The following is an 18,815-nucleotide window of genomic DNA, read 5'->3' on the forward strand; positions in this document are numbered from 1 at the left end:
AATGGTCGAGTGTTGTGATTGTTAAGAACCACCTCAAATCCATATCCACCAATATCAATGATGCTTCCTGGCATGAGACGTGAGAAATCTCCTATTACACACTCAACATGCATCGTGACTCCACAATCAGAACATGTGTAGAACCACTTTTTTGGATCTAGTTCTCTCTCACAAATATCACACCAGTACTTGTTGCCCGTCTTTTCGCCACAAAATAGAGTGAGAGGATGCTCATCGCTGCTATGCCTTATCTTTTTTGGCAAACTAGCGCAACTCAAACACAAATCAAAGATACAAGGTTCACAACGTAGGAGATGACCATCTATCCTATTACGACACCCATTGCAATTGTGACGTTGCTTGGGATCCAAAGTATCAAAATACAAGGGATGTAAATGGCCATCATCATGGATGAACGGCTCAGAGAGTGAACCACAATGTACATCTACATTCTTTGCTATTAAGGACGTGTATTTAAAACCAGTAGAAAATATTCTACAATATGCGCAGTCTAAGACCTTACGAACACCGGTACCTGCTTCTTGTAATTTGAATGGTCTGGTGCTAAAGACAAGTCTTTTCTTGAGAGGATGATTAGCACACTTTTCATGGAGAATAAAACAGCAATCCTCACAACTGTAGATCGGGTCAAACTCGACTGGATGGCTACATGCTTCACACCGTGTATGCTCATCATGGATGAAATTATCCTTGTAGAACCTTAGAGTATGTTTTTCATGACTGAAATGACATATCAAGTTATCACCCACCACCTTGAATGGCGCAATATCTTCTTCATCCTCGGGTACCCCTTCCAGTTCTACACCATCCCATACATTAGTTTTCACTGCACATTGCGAATGAACCGTATAGTTAGTGCAAGATGAGCAAGAATATCGCCCATAGAACTGACTTACACTTTTACGACAAACTCCACATGTCAAGTTTTCATGGCCAAGATGATGAGTGCAAGAGATGCGATGATCATGGCGATTGATGTTTATGGCGATTGATGTTTATGACTTGGGGTAAGCCGATACATATTCCATGAACAACAAAATCACATTGAAGACATATGTAAGGTTTCATGTCGTTGTCTTCAATCCCACAAGCATTACAAGTAAATGAGATTTCCCTCGAAAAGAGAGTAAGTGGATGCTTGTGTGTCTTTGTATGCTCCATAACAATGGGTGGTGGGTTTTTGCTACAAGCAAGGCAAGTGCTGAAGTTGCAGAAGGAACAATGATAAAGCACATTTTCTGGTTGTGCTTCACAAAAAATACAAGTCTTCTTGGCGTCATCTGGAAGTGATTCGGGTGCCATTAACATGAGAGGATGAACAGGATGACAAGGATGGTTTACTTCCTTTGAGAGATTGACGCAATCCACGTGAAAATACACATCGCATTCGAGACATGAATAGGAAGGTCCAGTAATAGAAACCTTGCATAATTTACAAGGGGTTCCCTCCTCTTTTTTCTTCAAGAAGACAAGTGAATGGTCATGACACATAGAATTTTCAATAGCAGACGGTGATGGCTTTATCCCACAAGTCAGATCCAAAGTGAATTGACATGTGGAACAACTATAACAGGGCGACAAAGACTTTTGTCCACACAAATCGCATGGATGATCTCCATGGTCATTGGTGAGCGAGAGTTGTTGTTGGGGGTGAGAAGGGTGGCTGATCTCCGATGGGGCCTCGGCGCACTCCTTATGGAACCAAGCGTTACAATAGTATTCATTGCATTTGTAGCCGCCGTAGCCGATTCCTTCCACATGGCATCCTTTACATGTAAAGGCAACATTCCGAGCTGAAGGGAACAAAGGGTGCTCGTGAGTGGGTAGATTGACAGGTATTGCACCCATTGTATGGATTGATGTATGAGGATAAATCAAGGTAGTTTTTTAGTGATGTCTCCAAGTGGAACTCGTAAACATCATTTATATATGCCTAATGCATTAGTAAACCAAAGAAAAATTAAAATAAATAAGGCTAATTTGAGTTATTTGCAAAACTGACAATAATCTGTTTAAAAAACTTTAAACCTAACTTTCAAATGTTCGTGACGACGACGTTTTCATGAGACGTTGTGTTCAAAAGTCTTTGTTTCCGGAGTTCCAAACCCAAAGTCTTAACGGATGTTCCTACTCCCGGTCTTAACGCCGATTTAGCGTGTGGAAAAGGCTTAAAATAAAGTAATTTAATAATGCATTTCTCAAGATTAATTAGTTATTCATTGTCGAAAGTCTTCTTTCATTACTTAAAATGTTATTTAATTAATGTATTGTCGAAAGAAACATAGGCTACTTCTAGCTATAATTTATTTGCTGTATAGGTGGTTGATGAATGTAATAAGTCGTCGTCCTCTCTTCTACGTTTGGATTGTTCATTAAACTTTTAAAATTAAAAACAAGGCTTAATTACATGTGAACAGCTAAGGGAATTAGTCGTGTCAACTCATGTATTTGTTTTATTCATCATAAACATGGATATTTATTATTTACACGTACCTACTTTAGCTTTATATACAAATCTCAAGAGTTTAAAAAGTTTGGGACAAATAAAGAATCGAATTGTATATTTTGGATAATAATATGTACACATCTACTGTTGAGTTTGAGCCATAAGCCCATACCATACCCAATGCAAACTACTCCTCATAAGTGCGTATGACCGATCCTTTGAAAACCACTCGGTAAACAAAACAAGCGGGTTGTATTCACTTTAGTTTTCATTGGTCACTAGTACCGAAGCCGAGAGAGGATTCCAAAACTTCTGATTTCTTCACAACTCTCATAAGCCCACTTTTCACATTGGCTGAGAAACGATTTTATTTTAGAAGCTTATTAGAAGATGTCTCAAATACATTACATTTTGTTAACGGATGAGTGGAATATAATTAAACCCGCACTCTGAGAGTTACCAGACCACGTCGAATATGCTTATAAATTTTTGTATAAAGATTTTATATATCTATTTGAAACATCTATATATACATTTTTCAAGTACATTTAGCAAATAAATCCTATAGTTGCTACCTATTTACAAGACTGCCATTGGTATTAATTATTAATTTGTTTTTCATTTAATTAATTAATATTAAGTTTCTATTTTTGAAAACAAGATTTCCCATCCTAAATAAATTTCCAAAAAATTTGGAACCACTCCCTTTAACATTAAGTATTAATTTTATAATTGATTTAATTAATATTAAGTTTCCAATTTTACAAAACAATATTTTCTCACACAAATTTCATAAACAATCGGTCTAACCAAGAACCGAATTGATTTTGGAGGAGGATCCGTGGCCGAGATTTTTGATCTCAACGCATTGATTTCCCCCTAAAATAAATGTTCAAAATCAAATATAAAATATATCATTCAAAAAACAAACGGTATGATTTTAAAAGGTAACAAACATATTTACCATTCAATTTGATATCTTATTCAAAGAATAATAATAAAATATAAAAGATATTGCTTGCTCACAGATTTATTTTTATTTTGTATTACGTATTAAAATAATTTTTACTTCACGGGTTTCATATGATGAGTTTCTATGGATTAAAAAACTTTAAATATGTTGTCTGACCCACCTAGCATTGCGGGTTTGGAATATAGAACCAACACTAAAGCTATTAGTTTATCTCATATACATTATAGATTTGTATTCATAGTTTTGAAAATTAACTTATAAATTATTTAGTATATGAACTACAAAATATTACACATACTATAACACATTCTTAATATTCCAAAAAAAAAATACACATAAAAATATACACTAGCATACTATATAGGCATATACCTCTGTTTAATTCTAGAGAACAAAACAAATCTAGAATTTTATATTCTATCTAATAACAAATTTAATGTAATTAGGTTATAAACTTTATAAAACGTAAGAAGAAGAAAAAAAATTCTAAACAAAATTCTAAATTAGATAAAAAGTTAATTAATTGAAAATTTGAAAACTAAATAAATTAAAAATTATTATTTAAAATACAATAATTTATTACTTAGTCCCGCGGTGTACCGCGGGTGAAATCCTAGTATGAGATTAAAATTAAACGTCAGTCACGAGTTCGAATCCACCAACAATTTAAAGATAAAGTATTTTTGATAATTATATATATATATATATATATATATATTAAATTATATAAATAATGATAATTATATATATAGGAATATTTTCAGAAAAAGAGGATAATTCATCTTTCTTTTAATGCAAGTTGATCAGGACGATATGATCACAATATCTTTTGGGCAGATGATCAATTTATAAGTGAGTACAATCTTTTTGGAGATGTCATTTGCTTTGATACAACTTATAAAACTAATGAATATGATAGACCATTTTCTCCATTCATCGGGTTCAATCATCCTCAACAAACTGTTGTGTTTGGTGATACTCTCTTATATGATGAAAGTATTGAATAATCTAAGTGCTTTTTTTAACCACCAGAGTTTCCATGAAGGGGGCTTCCACAGCCGGCTTGATAACCACCAGAGTTTGCATGATTGAGGCTTCCATAACCGGCTTGATTTCTTTGATAACCACTGGATCTTCCATAACCTACTTGACTTCCTTGTTGATAACCACCGGAGTTTCCGTAACCGGCTTGATAACCACTAGAGTTTCTATGATTAGGGCTTCTATAACCGGCTTGACTTCCTTGATAACCAACAGAATTTCCGTAACCAGCTTGATAATCACCGGTGTTTCCATGATTTGGGCTTTCATAACCGGCTTGATTTCCTTGATAACTACCGGTGTTTCCATGGTTTGGGCTTCCATAACCAGTTTGGTTTCCCTGATATGGACTAACTTGCACAAAACCACCGTAGAATCCATAGTTCGGACTTCCTTGATAGGGGTTGAGTTGCCTGTCGAGGACTTGGGTAGCTTTGACCATAACTCCCCTTGATATGGGTTTGAGGTTGTTTTATACAAATTAAGAAAAGTATTAAATTTTTTGTTTAATCTTTTTAATATATTTCTAATACAAAACGGAGGGAGTAGTACATAACAAAATACAATACATTTCTCGTGTACGTATTTTGTTGCAACACAGTCATCTTAGAACAAGCCACGTCACTACGAAATATTAGAGAAAAACCAATAAAACAAGTAAAAAAGAATCAAACCAAGAAAAAATATACTCACTTTCGAAAAAGTTTTTCTGGACTTCTAGGTCCACTTAAAGTTTAATGGACATTTTTTATATGAACATGAGGACGACTTCTTCATCTTTCCTTTTATTCACACATTTAGGCCATGAATGAATGATAGTTTTTAGATTTTGGTTTTTAGCTTTTCGATTTTGGTTTTTGATTTTTTTAGTTTTTGATTTTTGGTTTAGATTTTAGTTTTTGCAAAATATCGAATGGTAACTTGATTAGTTTTTGGTTTTTATATATAATAATATTATTTTTAAAATAGTAAAATAATGATTATAAAATTTTATTAAAATATATAAAAAATACCATGGTTCAGAACAAAAAACATATGTTTATTGCATATAGAAAACACATTATTGCAAAATTACTATCATTATCACCGTTCAAAATATTAGTTTGTTTTAGAATTTATGTAAATTAGAATAAATATATATTAGGAAAAAGAGAGAAAAAAAACACTCACCCACAAAATGTGGTTTTTAGATTTTGTGAAAGAATTGCTAAAATCCTACAAAATCTGGTTTTCCTAAATTTTAGAAAATCTATTTTATCATGAATGGCTTAGAAAATAGATTTTGCAGAATCTAAAGCTAAGACGTAAAGATAACAATATGATATAGTCTAATAAAAACAAAATAATGATGAAGATGAAGAACAATTAACACATTTTTCATTCTCCCAATTTTTATATGAGATCAACATATATTTGATTCTAAAATCTTTTATTTTTCCACATTCTGCAAATTCTATACGAAATGTAAAAAACCAAAAATATCCAATTAACATATTTTTGATTTTGCAGCTTATGTCATTAAGCGGTTATGCAATGTTACAAATCCGAACATAAATACAAACATAGAATATGTAATTAATATTCTTTTTCTAATGTTTGAAAACAATGTAATTAGAAAAAAACGTATTATATATATTTTTTATACGCACCCGGCACCCTCAATATGTTTTCCACAGCTACTTATACAACAGAACTATTACACACACACACACAAAACAAACAAAAAACAGATTAAAACATTAGAAAACTGTATCGAACAAAAGTATAAATAGAATTAACAAATATAAGACTAAATATTATAAACGTAGTTTAAAGAGTAATTAACTGTGGATGTTGTTACAACTAAGATAATTACTTAATAATTAGAGATGGTAGGAGAAGGAGGAGCAGGCGATGCAGGCGAGGAGGAAGATAGCTGAGGAAGCTCCGTCGTTTTCGAGATTACTAGTGCTTCTCTTGAATTTGGAACTCTTTTCTTTGTTGCAATTTGTGATTGATTGCGTCGTCTTCTTCTTCTTCTTCTGTTGATCATCTTCTTTGCATCGCTTGATCATCTCTCTTTGCTTCATTGCTTCTTCTGCTCTGCACACCATTCTCTATTTTGGTGAAAGAGCTCAGAGAATTTAGTGTAGGAGACAAGAGTCACACACTTCCTGTCTCCATTTATATAGACCCCAAGTTTCTTTATTACTTTGAATTATTATTATGTGGACTAGTTTCAAATGGCGTCTTTAAAATAATTTTAGCTTCGAACAATGTTTCTATAACAACCAAGCCCCTTTTAGCACGTGTAAATTATGAGTTTTCAAATGTAATGTAAAAATTGCATTAAACTTTCAAATTATTGTAAATCTATATATGGTGATCTAATATGGTTAAGGGAGCGTATGGGTTTTAAAGATCCCACGGTTAAAAGTTTAGGATATAGAGAGCACGAGACTTTTGTTTTAAAGCTTCCAAATAGTTTGAAATTTGAAGAGCTACTCTAGAGTCCAGACAGATAGACACCAACCTATCTATTCAATGCATCTTTTGGAGTTGGTTTTGAACCCAAATTAACCCCAAAAGAAAATATCAAAATCTCTTGTTTATGCCTAAATACTCTAGGGCTCGTGTAAATCCATCTATTTTCTACTTTTAATCTACCTATCAGTTTTTAATTTGAGTAGTAGCTAAGTGATAATCTTAAATGTAACTGCAGATGACAAGTGAAAAAAAATTGGTATTATAATTATACTTTATTCATATACTTGATTTATATAATAAAGTATGAACTCGAAAGAGGAAGTTAGTTAGCAATGATATCATGGACAATGTTATGGAGTTGCGACCGTTGTTCTAACAACAGCACATTTGGTTCTCTAAATAGGAATCCAAATTGGATTATCTAATCATTGGCGGAAGCGAATATAGTAATGTATGTTAACAGTTAGAGAGAGAGAAGAAAAGAATCTGATTTCTCATTAATTGGAATAAGAGTCTTACACCTTAGTATATAAGAGAGAGAGAAGAAAAGAATCTGATTTCTCATTAATTGGAATAAGAGTCTTACACCTTAGTTATATACTAAGTGTATTAAGCTAAAGGAAACTTAATACACCAACACTATACTATTAATATAGAGACTATATAATATAAGAGTATAGTGTTAACACCCCCTCCTCAAGTCTTTGAACTGGAATCGGATGGTGGAAGGAAAAGACTTGAAACAGACATTCTATCAAGAAGAGAGTGGAAAGGACCAGCCTGCAGAGGTTTAGTGAGGATATCCGCAAGTTGGTTCCCAGTCGAAATGTGTTGCACTTGTTGAACACCTGCGAGTACCCGATCCCTCGTACGATGCAAATCAATCTCCATATGTTTAATGCGTTCGTGGAAGACCGGATTGTTCGCAATGTGAGTAGCAGACTTATTGTCACAATAGAGCCTAGCTGGTCCACGTATCGGGATATGAAAAGCCCGCAAAAGTTGTGTTAACCAGACTAACTCATCCGAAGCTATAGCCATTGCCCTGTACTCGGACTCTGTACTGCTGCTACTAACAATCTTCTGCTTCTTAGACTTCCAAGTAATAAGAGAAGAGCCTAAGAAAGTGCACATACCAGTGACAGAGCGTCGAGAATCGAGACAAGTACCCCAGTCTGCATCAGAGAATGCAGTCAAGCCAACATCATCATGAGCAGAGTAAAACAAACCTTGTCCTGGGTTCCCTTTGAGATATTTGAGAACATGTTGAGCCGCATGCTGATGTGCATCCGTAGGACAAGAGAGATACTGGCTTAGCTTGTTGACTGCAAACGTGATATCAGGGCGAGTGATGGTTAAGTACAAGAGCCGTCCAATCAATGCTCTGTACGAACTAATCTCAGCTTCAGGAAGAAGAACACCAGTGTCTTTGAATAACGCCTTAGTAGGATCCATGGGAACATTCTTAGGCTTGCAACCCAAATAACCAGTGTCACTGAGAAGATTCAGACAATACTTGCGCTGGCTGACAGATATTCCAGCAGAATTTCGAGCTATCTCGAGTCCCAAAAAGAATCGTGCCGGACCTAAATCCTTGATTTTGAAAGCCTTCGCGAGTATCGTCTTAACAGATAGAACCTCTGCATCACTATTACTTGCAATCATGATGTCATCTACATAGACTAAGAGCGCTATGAAAGAAGAATCAGTCATCTTGACAAATAAAGTATTCTCAGAGGGAGCCTGAGTAAAACCATTGTTCAAAAGAACAGAAGAGAAACACTTATACCATTGTCGAGAAGCTTGTTTCAATCCGTAGATAGATTTCTTCAGTCGACAAACAGGGTTAGGTGGTAAAACACCCGAAGCTGGAGTATAACCGAGAGGAAGGCTCATATAAATCTCCTCGTCGAGCTCACTGTGCAAGAAAGCACTAGTGACATCCATTTGACAAAGACTCCAGCCCTTTTTAGCTGCTAATCCAAGAAGAAACTTCACACTACCCATTTTAGCCACAGGAGAGAAAGTTTCAAAGAAATCAACACCTTCCTGTTGGGTAAAACCCTTGGCAACTAATCTAGCTTTATACCTTTCGATACTACCATCCGCATCATATTTAATAGTATAGACCCATTTGCAACCAACGACATTCTTCCCAGGTGGTAAAGAAACAACATCAAAAGTGCCACTTACCTCCATATTATCAAGCTCCACATCCATAGCCTTCGTCCATTTCTTACATTTGATGGCTTGTTGAAAAGATGTAGGTTCTGTGTCTAGCGAAAAAGATAGAACAATAGACTGATAGGGTTTTTTAAGATTTGTGTAAGAAAGAACGGAAGAAAGAGGATATGGTGTTTTATGTGTGGCTGGAAGAGGAATGGGAGGTGTAAGCTGGGCAAGAGCACAATGATAATCAGACAAATAACCTGGTACCTTACTGATGCGTTTTGGTCTGGCATTGTGAAGTGAAACAACTCCAGTGTCTGTGATAACACCCGCTTCAGCCGGTTGAACAACACTAGAGGGTGTTGGTGGATGCACAGATGATGCATGCGTGGGTGATGCAAGAGGAACATGTGATGAATGCGTCACATCATCAGGTAGGTCAATCGAGATGGGTAAGATATTATGATGAAAAATCTCAGATGGGAATGATGCAGAGATATCATGAAATGGAAAGTATGTTTCATGGAAAACAACATGACGAGAGATGGAAACAGAATTAGTATCTAAATGCAACACCTTATAGCCTTTATAACCAGATGCATATCCTAAAAAGACACATTTATCAGCCCTAGGACTGAACTTATGGCGATCCTTTTGTAAAGTAGAGACATAACACAAGCAGCCAAAAGTTCGAAGATGTGTGTAATCTGGTTTACGAGAGGTTAACAATTCATAAGGTGTTTTATTAGCAAGTAAAGCAGATGGAGTTCGGTTAATCAAGAAGACAGCAGTTAATACATAATCACTCCAATATGCAAGGGGAACATTTGATTGAAAAAGTAAAGCCCTAGCTACATTGAGAAGATGTTGGTGCTTCCTTTCAACAATCGAATTTTGTTGAGGGGTGTAAGCACAGGAAAATTGATGCAAAATGCCATGTTTCTTAACAATAGCTGTGAAAGCTAATTCAGGAGCATTGTCGGTTCTAATGACTTTAATTGTTGATTTGTATTGAGTCAGTACCAATTGTATGAAATCGTGGAAATAAGAAGAAACTTCACTTTTATTTCTCAACATATAAAGCCAAGTAGCTCTAGTACAATCATCAACTATACTAAGAAAATATCTATATCCATCTACAGACTCTGTTGAGAAAGGACCCCAAACATCTAGATGAAGTAAATCAAAAGGTAAAGCTGACAGTTTACTATGAGCCATATATGATAATCTTTTTTGTTTAGCTAAATGACAAACATGACAGGGAGATGATGTCTTAGCAGTTTTTGATATAGTACCCGGAATGAATTGTAACTTGTCAGCAGACGGATGTCCAAGGCGAGCATGCCAAAGATCACCATCGACAGTCAAGGATCCAAAGAAATGAGACGAAGTGGAAGAACTTGCGATGGAAGACGAAGCATGAGATGCAGGAGAATCAAGTTGTAGTATGTAGAGATTATGTAATAAGATGCCTCTACCAATCATCAAGCCCTGAATAAACTCTTGAATGAAACATGAATTAGCAAAGAAATGTGCTGAACAATTACTAGATCTTAGCAAACTACTAACAGATATAAGATTGAACTTGAAAGATGGAACATGCAAGACATGATGCAAAATGAGAGAATCTGAAAGATGAATCGTGCCAGTGTGTGCAATATCAACTCTAGTGGCGTCCGGAAGAGATACTGTCACACCAGAAACTGGAACCGTTTCACTAAACAAGGCAAGATCAGAACAAACATGTGTAGTAGCACCAGTGTCAATAATCCAAGAACCATATGGGAGTTTTGAGTGAAGGGATGAGAGACATTGATGTTGAAAAGTAAGATGGTTATGTTCAAAACGAAGTGAAGTGGAAGGAAAAGAAATAATACCAGCAGAAGATTCAACAGCCATAGCACCATGTTCAGAAATGGAAGAAACCTTGGTAAGAGCTTGATTGTCTGGAAGTGTCATGTGCGTTGATAGTTGCTGAATTAAGGTCTGCATCTGATCAGAGGTCATCTTACTCACATCCAAATTGATAGCATTCAAAGCTGGTGGAGGAACATAAGGCATAGTCTAAGTAACATTTGCCACAGCATGTGTCCTTGGAGTATGCTGACTCTGATGCTGACCTTTAGGCGGAAGAACCTGTGGATTGTTCACTCGCTGAGCATGAAAACCAGAGGAGATGCTCTTAAAACCAGGGATGTAGCCAGGTGGATAACCATGAAGCTTAAAGCATTTCTGAACAATGTGTCCTGTCATTCCACAATGCGTGCATATAGGACGTGCCTGTCTTGGACGATATGAGTTTTGAACGGCATAGGCAACATTCTCCACTGGATTCGCATAAGAAGATGGATCAGATAAAAGAGCAGGAGATGGACCAGAGGCTTGAAACACAATGCCCTCAGAACGAGATGGTTTAACAATATTCTTCTGCCTCTCATCTTGTGTCACCATGTGGAAAGCTTGCTTAATAGAAGGCATCGGTGAGATCATTAAAATGTGCCTGCGAGTAGCTTCATAAGAGTCATTCAAACCCATCAAGAACTTAGTTACTCGACTTCTCTGTTGCAATTTTTCCCATAAGACTGCTGCACTACATTCACATTTGCCACAGGTACAAACAGGGAGTTCAACATAATTCTTGAGCTCTTCCCAAAGAGTCACTAGCTCAGTGTAATAAGTAGTTACATCCATCGCTCCCTGTTGAATAGAGCTAAGCTTCTGCTCAATCTCATAAACCCTCGGAGCATCATCCCGTTTGAACCTAGATATAATATCTTGCCATATACCTTCTGCGGTTGGGATAAACAAAAGACTCTGACCTATCTTCTTCGATACAGAGTTCATCAACCAAGTAGATACCATATCATTGCATCGAGACCAAGATCCAAAATCACGGTGATCAGGAGATGGTTTAGAGATCGTACCGTCGATGAATCCTAGCTTATTCCTGACATTAAGTGCCATTCGCATGGATCGTCGCCATGAATGAAACTCAGCACCTGTTGTCAATCGATCAGAAACCAAGACTAACCCAGCGTGATCAGTGCCATGAAGAAAATAAGGATTGTTATACTGATCAGTCGGTTGAGATGAATCGGACACTGAGTCAGATGTTAGATTCGCCATGGCCGAAAAAAAAAAAAAAAAAAAAAAAAAAAAAAAAAAAAAAAAAAAAAAAAAAAAAAAAAAAAAAAAAAAAAAAAAAAAAAAAAAAAAAAAAAAAAAAAAAAAAAAAAAAAAAAAAGGAAGGATCCGGTAGCCAAATCAAAGAATCGTAACAGAATCCACCTTAATTAGAAAAGAGAGCTTCAAGAACACCGACGAAGACGACGAGTATATAGATAAACACCGCAATCGCCAAGAGAAGATGAACAACGAAGATTGAAGCAATCTGATCGAAAGAAGCACTCATCGCGTAACAGAAAACAAGAAAACGAGCTGGAATTGAGCTCTAAAACGATTTACCCAAAGAGATAAAGCCGATTGAATGAGAAATCGAAGATGAATTCGAAGATCTGATGATGAATCTATCGAAATCAACAATGGCGGAAAAATTTCTCTCACTAACAAACTTGCTCTGATACCATGTTAACAGTTAGAGAGAGAAGAAAAGAATCTGATTTCTCATTAATTGGAATAAGAGTCTTACACCTTAGTTATATACTAAGTGTATTAAGCTAAAGGAAACTTAATACACCAACACTATACTATTAATATAGAGACTATATAATATAAGAGTATAGTGTTAACAATGTATTATTCGTAACATGCACTAAACCCCCACTAATAATTTAGAGCTATTTGTCAAAAAAAAAACAACAATGAATTATATGATAGTTTATGATTTTGATAAACAAAAGTAAAAGTTTAATCATTGCGGACATATTTTTACTTGTTTCATAATTCATCTTACAATGTTTCTTTAATTTCATAATTCGTTACTGTATTTCTTAAGTGATACGACATTTTAATTTATCAAATGGAGATATTGCATGATATACATTGAAGAACGTGTAACTTTTTTTCTCGTACTATGTTATTTGTTTGTATATACCTTAACTTTTTCTATTTTACCTAAATAATTGTTCACTTCTTTTTGGCATTTATCAAACTCCGTCAATAATTTAATGAGCAACGCTTAGCACAACCAATGATTTAAACAGTGTTGTTGAAGAAGTTTTCTGTAGATAAAGCATATGTAGATAGGTTGGAAGTTTTTGTCAATTGTTATAAACAAAATGTTTAATTATTTGAAAGAAAATGTAAAGAAGAAAGATTAAAATTGGGTGTTATTTGGCGGGGAGCGAAGAATGGGCATGTGGAGAGGACAATGTCGCATGTGACATGTGAGAACGTTATGATGTTTGGTCTGAAACGGCGCTGCTCTCTATTATGTGGTTTTTATACATTGCACTTCCCTCTCATACATTTACTCATCAACCCATCCTACTAGAGTCTTTGTTTCATATCTAACATGTAAAAATATCATGAATCCCTAATGGATAGAATTGTAGACCATATATTAAATGCCCCATCACATTGTCTGGTGGCCAAAACAAAACATGAATGTAACCCAAAACAAAACAAAAATGTATAAATTGAAATTGTAAATCAATTGGTTTCATCAAACAAAAACCTTACTGTTTTACAACAAAAACAAAACAAAAAGAATAACCTTACTAAAACCGATTTTAATTAAACTATGAAAGTAACGTTTATTAAATTTCAGATATACATGTACAGTATTTGACTATTGAACATATGTAATCATATTTTATAATTGTAACATCAACCGAATTTAATAAAACTAAACCATATTACAAATGGTTTGAACTGGTTTTAGTTTCTGTAAAACTGATAAAACTAAAACCAGGAAAAAAAAATCAAACCATACTAAACCGTATTGAATTGCTACAGAGACAAAGTTTGAGTTAATGCTTAATCTCAGTCTCCCTTGAACACAGAATTGCTTAATCACATCATCCCCTAAACACAGCATTGATTAACTCTTTCAGATTCTTGCATCCGATAATCTCAATATCTTTCAAATTCAACGCTTTTAATGACGACTCCACTGATTTGGGAACCACACATTTGCTAAAGCCTAGCTTTGCCACTGTACTCACCCTCTTCTCCATTCTTGGTACCTGTGCCATTATCCTTCAGTCATACAATTCATCCAGATTCTAAAATAAGAGTTAGCTGATTCGTTCAAATATTATTTCTTACCGTGCGAACTTCGCCTCCTAGACCAATCTCACCGATGAATGCCACACCGTGAGGAATTGGAAACTCCAAGAAACTGGATTGTGCAATAAAAGTGTAGTGCTTCATTCGCAGCTAGGAACTAAATAACGCAAAGACACTTTTCAAGAGCTTAATGAAGTAAATAACACGTACCTGCTACAAATTGCTGCTGCTATTGCAAGATCGCCAGCAGTCTCAGAAAGAGCCATTCCGTTAGCAACGTTCAGAAAAATCCCCTAAAGAACATATATTCATCATTATATCAGTACTGCAATCACTATGATACGTAGATAGTGAAGATTGGAGTTTAACATGCTTCCTATCATTTAGTATAGACAGTACCACTACGTTATTAGAGAGAACAAGATGCACATGACGAGCAGCATTGCAGACTGACACAATTTACAAAGAAATCTCTATAAACTTACATTTTCCTGAATTCTAAGACCAGCTTGCTTCATAAGAACCTGTGATATGATAGATAGGCACATAACAAAACGTTAACAGTTATTTAAAAGGAAAGTAGTAGAGAGGGCATGTTCCAAAGTATACTGTTATTGGAAAGTAAGAATAGACAATGTTAGTAGTAGCACTCACTGCAATTATCATGTCAGCTCTGCTAGCTTGAACACCATTGACATGCCTTGAAACTGTTGATCCAGGCGAACACAATGCCTACATAATAACAAAAACCAATGTTTAAACAAGAACTACAATACTTTGCTTCAAAGTCCGCAAGTACATATGAGGCAGCTAATGATGAGAGGTCAGCATTGGCGCCATTTTGAACATACATAATACAACCAAAGTAAGTCATGATTCTCATCATATTGACTATGCAAAATGAATAAAGACTTTCAAAGCGCAGTTTCACTTATCAAGCCAGAGCCTTTTACACTTTTTTGGAATTCTGAAGCAGAATAAGATAACGAAGCAGAATACTCTGATTATCTACCTGAATTTCAATTAGGAAACTCCTTGATCCATCCATAACAACTGCTACAGCTAATCCAGCTAAAACATCTGAATCTGGGTTCTGTTGACTAAGATATATTCCACTAGGGTTGGAGACCACTTCAAGTCCTGAGTTTGACATTTCAAAAACTCCAAGCTGACAAAGGAGATAGCCATGATTTATTCAATAATCCTCAACTCGAAAAAAAAATACGTGTACATATAACAAGCAAACTCGAACAACATAAAGAATAAAGGGAACACAATCCACAGAAATAAGATGCTTAAACTAGCAAGTTCTCGGGAAAAAGAAAACAGGCAGTAAGAGAAAATAACATACTATGAGGGATTTGTATACATACTTCATCAGTCGACCCAAACCGATTCTTCACAGATCGAAGCAAGCGGTACGTTGATGATTCTTCACCCTGAATTTTGACGTAAAGTACATGTCAACTAATCATCTTCTGTTATATTTCCTAACAAATTAAGCTCATAAACTGTCTCTATTCTAGAAAAGAGGTTATCAAGCTAATAGAAACAAAACCAAAGTATTCAGTTAGAACTACAGAGCGTCATTTATTGAAGAGGATATCATGAAGGCATATCTAAAGACAACAGAAAATATAAAGCACCTCCAAGTACAAGACAACATCTACTATGTGCTCCAAAACACGAGGTCCTGCAATATCTCCCGCTTTCGTAACATGTCCAACCTAAAACAGAAAGTAACGTGCATAAAACATCTGATCCAGATCAAACACCAGATATTGAAGGAAGGAATTGGAAGGATGGTGCTTACTCACCAAGAAAACAGGGACATTAGATTTCTTAGCAAAACGCAACAGGGTTGATGTGCACTCTTTAACCTGCCACCATCAGAGATTTCCAAGAAAGTAGCCTTTTCAGCAGATTAAAAGAAGAGTTACGGGAAATGCGACGAAAAAGAGAATGCTGGAGTCCCGTCTTCCTCTAACACATCAAAAATTCCTTTTTAAAACATAAATTAAAGGATGTGGGATTCCATGTAACATGGGAAGCAACAAAAAGCAGCTATGGCATAACTTCTTGCTCATAGTAATTAGAAGAAAATTCAAGTAGTTCTACCTGTGTGAGACCACCAGCACTTCCAGTCACTTCTTTTAGGTAAACTGTTTGAATTGAATCAATGATGAGAGCTCGGGGAGATAGCCGATGAGCTTTGTTTAGAATGTCCTGAAATAAATCAGAACAAACGATGTGCTTCAGTTACCTGATCAAAACATAGAGACTAAAATTTTTTTTCTCAGTTATGATACGCAGACTTGAGAATTTCACAAAGCATGGATTTGGTGTTTGGCGTGTAAACATGAGGAGAATTAATTAGGGGATATAGTTAGGCACAAAATAGGAATATGCAGCTGTCCATTGCTTAGGTGTTTAAAGAAGTATTGAAATATGACTTCTGTTTGATTAAGATAATAAGAATGTTAATTAACATAAAATAATATACCTGAAGATCAGAGCTCGAAAACAGGTAGAGCTCTTCAGTTTGAATTTTCATCCTGTCAGCCCGACTTCCTATTTGCTCGACACTCTGCAGTTGGGATGAGATCTTATGAAGAATGTGTAATCAAGTCCACAGAATGCGTGGGATGAGATCCTTCAGAACATACTAAAAGTACCATAACTCTAACATTAAAGAGAAAACGCGAGAAGAAAAACAGCCAAACATTTTTTTGCAGAGAAAGTCCAACTGCACAAAATAAAGCTGCTAGAACCTAGATCTCAAGCTACAATTACTTTGCTGCATCTTAAACATTTGCATGAAGATCATCCAGACCATCTTAAGCAGCATGGTTTGAAAAGAAACAGCCACAGAGAATTACACAATCCAAAAGTTTGATCAGAAACCCGGTGTGAGGAAGACAAGGAAAGACAAGCAGGAGAAACAGAAACTTTGAGAAAAACTGAGCATGACTACTGACTACTACTAACCTCTTCACCAGAGATATACAGAACTGGTGCTGGTTCGGCCACTTCACTCCCCTCAGCAATTATAGATGCAATCTTCCATTCAAGAAAAGAAGGAGAGAATCAGTAGAGCCATTATGTGTATTACAAAACACCCAATGCACAAACCGTTCTTCCAGTACTAAAAATCAATAAACATTTGCAAAGGGGAAGACAACTAATTAAAACACCATAAATCACATCTCCTAACCTGCAATAACAAGGTACTCTTGCCAATACCAGGGTCACCACCAATCAAAATCAAGGAACCTACAAAACAGCACCATAGTGAGTCAACAGCTAAAGACAGAACGAAATTAAAAATTTTGAAGACAGCATAAAACCTGGGGCAAGGCCACCACCAAGCACCCTGCCAACTTCACTCCCAAAAAGTCCAGGCCTAAACATAAATATCGCAAGAAATGATATCTCCAACAACAAGAATATCTCAGATTGTAACAAAAACAAAACCTATATAAGCTAAACCATTCTACCAAGTGAACCTAAAAGCAGCAAAATTAGCCTTTTTTTCTAAATAGCATATTGGAACATACAGAGAAAATCGCCATTGCTGCTGAGTAATCCCACGAATAACATCAGTCAATCGATTAGGCTGCACCCCTGCTTGGTCAGGTAACCAAGACAAACCAGTACCCTCCTGAAGACCAGAGCCAGTAGCTTTGCTACTACTAGCACTACTTAAATGAGAAGCATCAGAGAAACGTTTCATAGTCCCAACCTTGTGACAAGCACGACAACTCCCCCACCATTGCCCATCAGAATGACCACAGCTCTCACAAACCCAAACAGTTTTCGATTTGCCTTTCTTCGATTTGTTCATAACAACTTCCCCTGGATCCCATCCCCGAGCAGTTGAACCGGCTTTTCTCGATTTCTCATCGGAGAATCCAATTGCGGTGTCTTTCTCTTCTCTGCTCGAACTCGCGTCCTGATTAGAGGAGGGAAGGTCGAAAACGGAGGAGATGGGAGATGATGAGAAGCGACGGAGACGGATACGGTTACGGACGGGGGAAATAGGAATCGTGACCGGAGTTGAAGATCGGAGGAGAAGAGAGTGGGCTCGAGTGTAGAAGCATCTCAAGCATCTCATATCTGCTGCGATCACCATCAACAGTAATCAAAAACCCCTTCGAATCGTTTTCTCTAGTGCTGTGTGGTTAGGGTTTTTTGAGCTGTGTGGTTCGAACCGCCAATTTCACAAACACAAATTTGCCGCTTAGTCTTCTCTTCTGCGCCTTAAACGCTACTGGAAAAAAGAAATTAAAGAAGGTAAATTAATTTTTATTTTGTTTGCCTTTGTCACAATCATACTATTTCAATTGAAAGAACTTATTAAAATATGAGTGGGTAAAGTGTTTTTTTCTTACAGAGAGACCAGGAAAAAGTATAAAGTTATAAACGATAAAAGACTTAATGGGCTTTGGAGGTTCTTGAGGTCTTCCGCTTTAGCGTACTAGGCTGGTCAGGAGGATACAGAACCTTGTA

At 36.0% G+C, this 18,815-nt stretch overlaps 4 protein-coding genes and 1 pseudogene across 4 annotated transcripts; all 5 read right to left on the bottom strand.

Annotated features, from left to right (window-relative positions):
- On the bottom strand, window positions 9–1,894 carry LOC104725076 (annotated as a pseudogene).
- On the bottom strand, window positions 4,462–4,923 carry LOC104752249 (translation initiation factor IF-2). The gene has a single exon (XM_010474344.1). It carries the CDS (start codon window positions 4,921–4,923, stop codon window positions 4,462–4,464), a length of 462 nt encoding a protein of 153 aa, XP_010472646.1.
- On the bottom strand, window positions 5,976–6,680 carry LOC104725086. The gene is made up of 2 exons (XM_019231977.1): window positions 6,337–6,680; window positions 5,976–6,174 (listed from the first exon to the last, which is right to left on the bottom strand). The coding sequence occupies exon 1, from the start codon at window positions 6,572–6,574 to the stop codon at window positions 6,344–6,346; it is 231 nt and encodes a 76-aa protein (XP_019087522.1). The 5' UTR covers window positions 6,575–6,680; the 3' UTR covers window positions 5,976–6,174; window positions 6,337–6,343.
- LOC109126772 lies at window positions 11,181–12,242 on the bottom strand. Its single transcript, XM_019230545.1, has one exon. It carries the CDS (start codon window positions 12,240–12,242, stop codon window positions 11,181–11,183), a length of 1,062 nt encoding a protein of 353 aa, XP_019086090.1.
- LOC104725093 (DNA repair protein RadA-like) lies at window positions 13,849–18,593 on the bottom strand. The gene is made up of 15 exons (XM_010443701.2): window positions 17,864–18,593; window positions 17,654–17,709; window positions 17,521–17,579; window positions 17,295–17,366; window positions 16,810–16,893; window positions 16,425–16,532; window positions 16,124–16,186; window positions 15,953–16,033; window positions 15,680–15,745; window positions 15,319–15,474; window positions 14,961–15,038; window positions 14,792–14,830; window positions 14,517–14,599; window positions 14,346–14,418; window positions 13,849–14,263 (listed from the first exon to the last, which is right to left on the bottom strand). The coding sequence occupies exons 1-15, from the start codon at window positions 18,436–18,438 to the stop codon at window positions 14,096–14,098; spliced, it is 1,761 nt and encodes a 586-aa protein (XP_010442003.1). The 5' UTR covers window positions 18,439–18,593; the 3' UTR covers window positions 13,849–14,095.

This window comes from Camelina sativa, chromosome 2, assembly GCF_000633955.1.
Source record: "Camelina sativa cultivar DH55 chromosome 2, Cs, whole genome shotgun sequence".
NCBI classification, from domain to species: Eukaryota; Viridiplantae; Streptophyta; class Magnoliopsida; order Brassicales; family Brassicaceae; genus Camelina; species Camelina sativa.

Bases quoted from the DNA above. Each gene is read 5' to 3' on its own strand.
- LOC104725086 (XM_019231977.1), bottom strand. From the start codon at position 6,574: ATGGTGTGCAGAGCAGAAGAAGCAATGAAGCAAAGAGAGATGATCAAG.
- LOC104725093 (XM_010443701.2), bottom strand. From the start codon at position 18,438: ATGGTGATCGCAGCAGATATGAGATGCTTGAGATGCTTCTACACTCGA. The intron at 15,746-15,952 runs GTGCTTTATATT...GTCAAAATTCAG, and splicing joins ATGTTGTCTTGTACTTGGAG to GGTGAAGAATCATCAACGTA. The intron at 14,831-14,960 runs GTGAGTGCTACT...ATCATATCACAG, and splicing joins GAGCTGACATGATAATTGCA to GTTCTTATGAAGCAAGCTGG.
- LOC109126772 (XM_019230545.1), bottom strand. From the start codon at position 12,242: ATGGCGAATCTAACATCTGACTCAGTGTCCGATTCATCTCAACCGACT.
- LOC104752249 (XM_010474344.1), bottom strand. From the start codon at position 4,923: ATGGTCAAAGCTACCCAAGTCCTCGACAGGCAACTCAACCCCTATCAA.